Consider the following 9,801-nt stretch of genomic DNA (forward strand, 5'->3'; position numbering starts at 1 on the left):
TGTAAATCTGAAATTATGTTAGAATAATTTTTTTTAATAAAATGTAACATGTAAAACATCTCTTCTGCAAAACTGCTTGACATGTCCCATCAAGAGATGAAGCCTAATTCCTGCCCCTTGAATAAGGTCTGATGTTGGGGACTCACTTCTAATGAACAGAGTATGGTTCATGGAGGCCAAGTTACAAAAGGAAACTCAGTGTCCACCTGGCTCTCCCCTGCTTGGGGCACAGCTGTGAGCTCTGAGCCACCGGGTACGAATCCACCCCCCTCTGAAGCCACCAGGCTGGAGAGAGCACGTGGGAGACCCCCTAGAGGTGGCAATGCTGGAGGCGCCCCTGGGTGGCCCCTGGGTGGCCATGTCCTGTCTCACCAAACAGGCCATGGAACTCCCCCAAAGCGGGGGCAGGCGGTTCCTGTCATCACACAGAGACAGGAATAGGATGAGGAGAGTGAGATGCAGAGCTCAAGGAAGTGCTCACCGCTCATCTGGGATCACCTGTTCTTTCTGCAAAGAGTAATGGAGAAGGTGCAAGAATTAGGGCCACCTTCAAATTCAGCCTGGGTCGCTCTGGGTGGGTGACTGTGGATGAGTCTCTGGACCCCTCCCTGGGTCAATTGCCTCCTCTCTTTAAAGGGCAGGCTGGAGGGACCTCACCAGGTGACTGTGGCGCTCTGGGTAGCACTGTGGAGACACTTTGCTAGTTATAAAGAACATTCAGCTGTGTTGTATGATAACACTTCTCATGGCACTTTCAGGCCTGCAGGGCTTTGCTCAGCCCAAAATGTGAGGACCACCGCCCTGACAGGCAATGCCGCCCTGAGACTTGCTGTATAAACACCTAGTTAATCACAGCACCTAAGCCTGGGGTGTGTGTGTGTGTGTGTGTGTGTGTGTGTGTGTGTGTGTGTGTAAAAAGAACGACACGGAAACAACCTCCATGTTACACATACTCTTAATCCTCACCCAGACCTGTTGAGGTTAATGTACCTATTTCTCAGATAAACAAACTGAAGCCAGGAGAGGTGCCTAAATTCAGACAATTAATAAATGAAGGAGGTAAAATTTGAACTCGGGGCTTTGGCACTTCAAAGCCTGCGTGGTGTGGCTTTGAGACAATCAGCTGGGACCCGGCTCAGGGCCTCTCAGGCCGGATAATTCTCTGTTGTTGGGGGGTGGGGTGGGGCATCCTGTGCACTGTAGGAGGTGTAGCAGCATCCCTGGCCTCTACCCTCTAGATGGTAGGGGTACCTCAACTCGGTTGTGACAACCCAAAAATGTCCCAAGACATGGCCAAATGTCCTTTGGGAGATAAAATTACCCCAGTTGAGAACCACAGGCCTATGTAAAAACCCTGGTTTCAAAACTTACTAGTCATATGACCTTGGACAAGCATCTTGACCTTTCTGTGTCTCAGTGTTCTCATCTGTAAAATGGAAATTAATAGTACGTGAGGTTAATGTGAAGAACACAAAGGAATGAGGAAGGGGCATCTGGCCAAAATATGTGCTCCTTTTCCCACTGCTGCCTCCCCTCCAAACACAAAGGAACGCCCAGGGCAGGTGACAATGAAAGTCAGCTTACACGTGGATACAGGAATGCATCAGTTAACCCAGTAATTACCAAATGAGCGAGGACTGTTCTGAGCCAGGCACCAGTGCATTTGCTGATGGGGGGGCCTCGGCAGCCCCTTTCACCCCTGCAGGGGGTCAAGGAAGACTGTGCGGCCAGGCTCTCCAGTTCAAGTCCATGTCGGCCACTTACCAGCCATGTGACCCAGGGCTAGTTATTTAGCTTTCTGATGCCTTCATTTCCCCTTCAGTAAAATGTTGGTAACAATGGTGACTGCCTCGCAGGGTTGCGAGCATCGGAGGAATCCACGCACCTGCAGCCCGGGCACAGGATGAGTCTCTAGAATGCCTGCCGTTGCTGTTGGCATTAACCCTCCACAGTTCTGCAGCCACACTGGCCACCCCCTTTTACCCAGCGTGCCCCACGCAGTCCCCGTTCAGGTCTTCCCCTGGACGTGGGTGTCACCCCTTTTCCATCTGCATCTCTCTTCGTGCCTCTCGCTTGAACACCCTAAATCAAACAGCAGCCTCATCACTCCACCCTGGTTTACTTGGCACCCCACCAGTTACCGCTGCCTGACGTGACATCTCACAGTCTGGGGAGCATGGACACTCCCGTGCAGCACAGTATCGTGTGCTCGTCTGCTGTCTCTCTCCTACTGAAATACAAGTTCCCAGACATCAGCGTATTTAATTGGTGACAATATTCCCAGAAGAGTGCCTAGCATACAGTAGGTATAAATAATTATATTGAATGATGAATGATAGTTTGCAGAAGGGATTCCCAACGTTCTCACATAAGCCTTTTCCCTAACACAAATTATTTGAACTAGAGTCTAGAGCAATGTTTGCCACCAAAAAAATTTGGCTTATTATAACAACCTGTCCTTTAGAATAGAAGAGCTACATTTTAGACATTTTTGGATCAGAGTTTCTCCGACTGTGCTCCCTGCAAACTGTGATCTCCAGAGAAATAAAGCAATAAGGAATTGCACCAAACAAGGATTCACAAGGTCAAAGGCATTGGAAAACAAGGCAGAATTCTCTCCTGCTTGGGGATTCACAGTACACAGGAAAAGCTGTAAGAAACCCTGTAGAAGACAGATACTGTACCTGGTCTGCAGAACTTCTTTCATGCTAGACCTTATCCATTAACATCTGCATCATCTAATACAATTTGGAAAACAGTGCTCGGGGTAAGTCCTTCAATTTACAGATGCAGAGAGAAAGTGAAGCCCAGAGAGGTTTATTGACCCATTCGAGGTCACACAGCCATCTCCTGACTCCTAGAACAGGGTACTTTTCACTGCCCCTGATGTCTCCCTAATTGTCCACTGAGCAATCAGCTCACAAGAGGTCAAAAACTGAACACTAGACCTCAGATTCCAATATTGATTTGACTAAATCATAGATGAAAACTAATGCACCAAGTAGGATTTGCTTTCAATCTCACTGCTTCAGAAATAGTCAGTTATTCATTCAACAACTACTGATGACGCATGACATGCCAGGCACTGCACATTTTGCAGCGAGCAAGACCTGCCAGTTCAGTAGACTGACAATAAAATTATCCCTAAAGAGACCAAAATTGATTGAACTGTCCTTGATAAGCCTGCTTCAAAGGAGAGACTCGCAAGAAATTACACATTTACATTTCATTTGCTTCCATTAACAATGCTTGCATTTGGATCTAATGGCAATAATATGCTCTCGACTGGAATGGCTGTGGAACTAAGCACTCCCTTTCCCTGTGCAGACTGCAGAGCAGAAAAACAAAAAGATTGGAATTCATTGGGCTTTTTCATTGGGCCCCTCAACCAACAGATTTTCCAATTTCAAGTCCATTCAGAGATCACCTCTGGCTCCTACGTTTTAGTTTAAATGTATTTCTCACTTCCTATTGTCTACAAATGCCTATTTTAAAAAACGAAATTTGTTTTTTAAAGCACATCAACTCACACAATTCAAAGCCCTTCAGAAAACACGGTAGATCAAAAGCCACATAACTCTAAAAACACCATAGATTTGAGGTTGAGAAAGATCGAGCCATTATTCTTTATGATCTTTTCAATGAATTGATAGCATCTGTCTAGAAATCAGGAGAATTGTTTTATGTCATGTAATTTTAAAAAGAAGATTCTCAATGAGAAAATAAATATTGGAATTCCTGGCTTAAGAAGACCATATTTGATGATGCAGCATTGAAGCCAGATTTCTGCACAGACTTGAGATGTGTGCACCTGATTTAAAAAAAAAAAAACTGAGTTATTGGAAGCCCTTCAAGTTCTCTTGCCCCTGTGTGTACCTTTAAGGCCAAACTGTCTGTAAAGAAAATAAGCGTGTGCTTCCAGACCCAGCCAAGATCTTCCCTGCTTTTAAAGATGCTCTCATGGCTTCTCCAGGAGCTGTCCTGAGAACCAATCTGGCAAAGCAAAGATAATCACCCTGTAATACACATAACTCGTGTTTATTAGACACCAGAACAAATCAGGAAGAATTCCTCAGCTGTAGTAAAGACATACAGAGAGCAGAAACTGCATAAACACAGGCCACAGGAAGCAAGATTCCGGAAAGCCACACACACTCCCATCAGCACTACACACATACTAAGCCTACTGTTTAAAAATCAGCCCAAACACAAATAAGTCACTGAATGATCCTTTTGTTTAAAAAGGAAGGGGAGAGTATATTTTTTAAAGACTAAGTACCACTTTTTCTTCCCCCGCCTTATCTTCTCTAACAGAACAACTGGTCCATCTCTGCTAGGCTAAGGTATATTTGTCTGAGTTTACTCCAACTGCTTCTGCCAGATCTTTCAACAACAAATCGGTCTGGTGAGGTTTCTAAGCACGTGGACGACCACACCAACACAGAAAACGTGAGAGACTGAGCAGCACTCGAAACGTGTCAGTGTGTGCCCGTGTGTGGGTTCCGCATGCTTGCTAGTGTCTGCGCGGTTATATAGATCCACGAGGCGTGTTTCTTATGCGGGTTAATGGAATCCATTTGGGGGGAAAGGCGTTATCTTGCCTAGTGAAGTCTCCCCCTCGCAGTCCAGCTCCCAGACAGACTGAGCAGCAGGGTCGCCACCTGGGGACCTCGGAGAGATATGGGATATACGATCGAAAGGGCTCTCCTCCTCTGCCTGCTTGTCCACATCCGCGTCGCCCGGTGTCACGACGTTGGGGATCATATGGATGTAGGCGGCTGCGATCTCCTTGTGGAACACGGTGTCCTGGTTGTAAGAGATGAGCTCATTGCTGATGTTCACGGTCTCCACCTGGGTGCGAGAGCAGAGGTGGCTGCACCCCAGCAGCTGGGCAAACACCTGCCGGAAGTCAGCGTTGAAGGCATAGATGATGGGGTTGAGAGAGGAGTTGGCCCAGCCGAACCAGACGAAGACGTCGAAGGTGGTCTCGCTGACACAGGGGAAGCCCGCCCCGGGGCCCTCGGGGTATCCGCTGCAGAAGGGGACCATGCAGTTAAGGATGAAGAAGGGTAGCCAGCAGCATACGAAGACCCCCATGATCACCGACAGGGTCTTGAGGACCTTGGTCTCCTTCTTGATGGACGCCCGCAGGCCGGCGTCGGGCGCACAAGCCTCACGGCTCCGGCAGCTCTGCGCGTGCTCCGCGGCCCTCTCCAGGGAGGAAATCCTGCGAATTTGTACCTGGGCAATGCGGTAGATGCGCGTATAGGTCACAATCATAATAGCCACCGGGATGTAGAAGCTGATGAGCGAGGAGGAGATCGCGTAGGTTCGGTTCAGGCTGGAGTCACAGTTTTCCGCGCTCACTTCTGGCTCCCCGGCTTCCTCCCAGGGCGTCCCGTTGGCGGAGTTAGATGGCGGGTCCACCCCACCCCAGGAGCCCATCTTGTCCCTGTGCCAGTGGAGCTGGACTGGGATGAAGGAGATGAGGATGGACAAGGTCCACACCAGGCCGACCATGACCAAGGCCACAAGCTGGGTCATCTTGCGCTCGTAGCAGAAGGGCCTGGAGATGGCCCAGTAGCGGTCCACGCTGATGATGCACAGGTTCAGGATGGAGGCAGTGGAGCACATGATGTCGAAGGCCACCCAGACGTCGCAGAAGGCCCCAAAGGGCCAGTAACCGGCCACCTCGGCGACCGCCTTCCAGGGCATGACCAGCAGCGCCACGAAGAGGTCGGACACAGCCAGAGACACGATGAAGACGTTGGTCATCTTGGCGCGCAGGTGGCGGCTGCGCACGATGGCCGCGCACACCAGCACATTGCCCAGCAGAGTCCAGACGATGAGCAGGGTCAGGAGGCCGGCGGTGACCACCTGCGCCGGCCCCAGCGGCGCCGCCCCCTCCGAGCCCCCCACGGCGCCCCCCTGCGCCAGCTGCTGCTGCCCAGACCGCGCCCGGTACGTGGTGGCGTTGCGCCCTGGCGGCAGTATGTCGGGCTCGGCGGCAGAGGCAGGCTGCGTTCGGTCCCAACTTCTGCCCTGCGCCCCCAGGGCGGCCCCATCCGGCACCCGGGAGGTGGTACCCCGGGACCCGCGGCTAAGGGATCCCCGAGCCCCGGGGGCGCTCACCGTGCGCTGCGCCGGGGCCCCGGAGCGCGCCGGGACCCCTCTCGCCTCCTGGAGCACCACCGGGTCGGTGGCCGCGTTGTGCCCCTCCAGTGCCGGGAAGTGGCCGGTGTCCGAGAGGCTGTTCCAGGGAGCCGGCAGCGCGCCAGGCAGCGGCGGCGGCGGCGGCGGCGGCGGCGGCGGAGGCTGTGTCTGTTTCGGAGCCGGAGAAGCGAAGAGCGAGCCACCACCGAGGGGGCGGGGGCCCGAAACAGCCGGCCCCCAAGCGCTGCTGCGCGGCCGCCGTCCCTCGCTGCTCCCGGGGCCCGCGCTCCCGCCCCCAGCGCTTCCGCGCTCCCCAGTCTCCTGCGCACCCGCCCCAACTGTGCACTGGCGCCCTCGCTCCGAGCTCCGGAGTCTGGGGGCAAATCCACAGGTCCGAGAGGCGCTCTAGTGCCAGACCCTGGTCCTGTGAAGACCCAGACCCTCGCCCCAGGAAGTCTTAAAACGTGCCTGGCCCAGCCCTGGTGCTCTGGCCCTGGCCACGTTTGGGGAACAGGGAGGTGAGGTAGGGATGGGGGAAATCACTGGCTTCTAGACTGGGAAAGAGCCTTTGTAGGGTAAAGAGTGTGGCCTTGGATTTCTCATAGACCTAAATCCCACTCGGTACATGATTCCTGGCTCTGTGACCTTGAGTGTCCTCCTTAACTTCGCTGGGCCTTGATTTCCTCATCCACAAAATGGGGTAAGGATTCCTGTCCTTCCTGATGGTGTAAGGGTTCAGCGGAGCCAGGAGGAGGTGTCTCCTGGGAACATCTTCTTCCAGACTTCCTTGAACATCTATCCTAAGATTCAGACTTAACCTGACCTCTGAAAGAGCCCTTTCCCCGCCACCACCTGCCAATTCTTGTGTGATTTTCCCTTTGGGAAATAATTCGGGGTGAAGCCAGCAGGCAAAGGGGAGGAAGGGAGCCTCCAGCCAGTGAGAACCTCCTCCCTGCAGGGCACTTTCAGTCCTTCTCTTTTTTAACCTTGAGAGGGATGGATTAATAACTCATGCTGAACAGAAAAGGAAACTGAGGCTTGAATAAGTGGCCCAGAGCCCAGATTTTTTTTTAAAAGGATGCTGGGGAAACACTGGAGAGAGCGAGCAGTGTTCCTGGATCTTACCTCCCTCCCAGCTGACAAGCTCCATTTGTGAGCCGCCAAGTCCCTCTGCTAGTGTCCAGCTCAGCTGAAGGCAGCTGGGGAGAGAAACGGATGAGGCAGCAGCAAGCTGCCCAGTCTCACCTAAGACCCGCCGACCCACATACTCTCCTTCATTGAGGTCTAGAAACAAGGATTGGACTCTCTCATCCCCTCCCTAGTAGCCTCTCCACTCAGACCCACCTGCCCCATTCTCCCTGGGCCCCACCTGCATCTTGGTCCAACAACGACAAATGTCCCAGCTTCTCAGATCCAGCCCGCTTAGCCTTATACAGCCTCTTCCCCCTCAAAGCTCCTCGCCATTCAGTGCCTATGAAATCCAGAGACAGCAAAACCATCTGTCCAGGTGTCTATGCCTAAAACTGGAGAGCCACACTTAACGCCTGTCTCCCCTGTCTCCTGGGAGCTGGACCGCTCCTCTCCCCACTGAAGACCCTGTCCAGGACTGTTTCTTCTCCAGCTGGCTTTATAGTGACACTATCCTAGAGTCCAGTTTTTGTCCACCCGACACTCAGTGGCAGGCAGAGTGAGCTTTCTCAAATATAACTATGATCATGCCGCTCCCCAGATGAAAACCCCCCAGTAGCTCCCTGTGATCCTTGCTCCTTAGGCAAGTGAGGTCCTTTTCTAATCATCTTGCCCCCCTCCACATGCAGCCTGTATTCAAACCACTACCAACACACCCCCCCCCACAAATTTTCACTTCCTAATGAGTCATATAGTAATTCCTCACCCTGAAATGACCTCCACCCCATCTTGTTCTCCTGGAGAACACAAACACTGATTTTAGAAAAGAACTTGGGTTTTAGAGACAAGGGTTTGAATTCCAGTTCCTTATTCATTTCTTTGACAAATATTTATTGAGCATCTATTATGTCCCAGATTCTGTTTTATTCACTGGGAATACAGGGTATAATATATATATATATTGCCCTTTCCCTCTGTAAGGTTATAGTCTAGCATTGGAGATGGGCTTTAACCCAAGAATCATCCACAGAAATGGACAATTACAACTGTGACAAGTACTATGAAGGAAAAGCACGCAGCCTTATGAAGGTGTACAATAGGTTGGTTTGACCAAAACAAAATGTCAAGAGGAGGCTTCCCTGGGGAAGTCTCTCTTTGAGTTGAAGTCACGGTCAAGTAGGCAAAGGGGACAATAAGAGAAGGAAAGGCATGGCAGGCAGAAGTAGGCATTTACTAGCTGTGAGATCTTGGGCAAGTTATTTGATCTCTCTGAGCCTCAGTTTCCTCATCTTCAAAATGGGTTAATAATAGTAGTTTGAAAGATAAATGTGATGATACCAAAATAATTCCTGTAGAAGAGGTTCTGAACCTCCCTCTTCCTCCAGCTGTACCAGTGCAGTTCCTTGCCCCGGGCTGCTCTCCACAGAGGCTTCTGCCCTGACTTTTTTGAAGGAGAGTCAGAAAGTGGGTGCGTTATTGCACCTGAGAGGCTAGAGGAGAAAGAAAAGGTCCCCAAAGGAAGAGACTTTATTTGTCGTCATAATAAAGAGCAGAAGGAGAAAGATGGGGAGAGGGACTAAAAAAGTTCAGTGTGGGATTTCCCAGGAAAGTTTGATGTAAGAGAGGTGAGTGAATTGGGAAGCCTGCAGGAAAGTGAATAAGGAGGAGAAAAGGGAATTTTAGAGAAGGGTTAACTGTTGCGTTCGCAGAACTTTAAAAATGCAAGAAAGCAATTTGCATTTGGAAATTATCTTTTTGAATACGACACTGCTTGGAGACTGGACCACACCGAACACGGCTTTATGCGTTGCGTGGGGCACTCAACGATGTCAGTGCCTTTCCCTCCTTTTAGGTCTGACTTAAACTGTGCCTCTCCAGGAAGCCTTCCTGGCTCTTCTGGACTGAGTGGATGTCCTGAGTTCTCGTAGAGCCCTGGGTTGGCTCGTATCCCATAACGTTCAGCAATTGTGACACAGCGTTGTCACCATTCATTTACATGGCTTCTGGCTCTCTAGCCTTCGAACTTCTTAAATCAAGGAATTGTATCTTGTTCATGTCTGAATTCCCCAAACCAACACAATGAGTGGGTGCTTGACAAACTTTTGTTGGTGGAGGAATAATAAAAGGGGGACTCTGTGCCCAACTCTGTGACACCAATGGACAGACAATTCAACCAACAAAGGTACACACAGGTTCACCTCACAACTTTGCATTCGTTTTCAGTTAGTTCCAACTCCCTGAATCCCATCTATTCACTCATCCAGCAAGCATTTATTAAGGACCTACTATGTGGGAGATGGAGGGGAGATGGTACAGGGTATACAAGTCAGAGCCAGTGTAGGTTTGTATCATGATTATTAAAAACTTCCACAAAAGGCAGTAAATCATAGTGAGAAAAGGGAATCTTTTTCTTCTTAGCACAGAATTGATGTCTGAGCTGGGGGCTGAGCTGCAGCTAGATCCCAGGCTCTGTCCTAAGCTGGGGGTTACAAGGAGAATCAAACATACACTCCTGTCCTC

General features: G+C 50.7%; 1 protein-coding gene across 1 annotated transcript; it reads right to left on the reverse strand.

Annotated features, from left to right (window-relative positions):
• Positions 1-3,857: 3,857 nt before the first annotated feature.
• Positions 3,858-7,528, reverse strand: DRD5 (dopamine receptor D5). Its single transcript, XM_031462795.2, has 3 exons — positions 7,523-7,528; positions 7,279-7,352; positions 3,858-6,526 (listed from the first exon to the last, which is right to left on the reverse strand). The coding sequence occupies exons 1-3, from the start codon at positions 7,526-7,528 to the stop codon at positions 4,564-4,566; spliced, it is 2,043 nt and encodes a 680-aa protein (XP_031318655.2). The 3' UTR covers positions 3,858-4,563.
• Between the last annotated feature and the right edge of the window lie 2,273 nt (positions 7,529-9,801).

This window comes from Camelus dromedarius, chromosome 1 (assembly GCF_036321535.1).
Source record: "Camelus dromedarius isolate mCamDro1 chromosome 1, mCamDro1.pat, whole genome shotgun sequence".
Classification (NCBI taxonomy): domain Eukaryota; kingdom Metazoa; phylum Chordata; class Mammalia; order Artiodactyla; family Camelidae; genus Camelus; species Camelus dromedarius.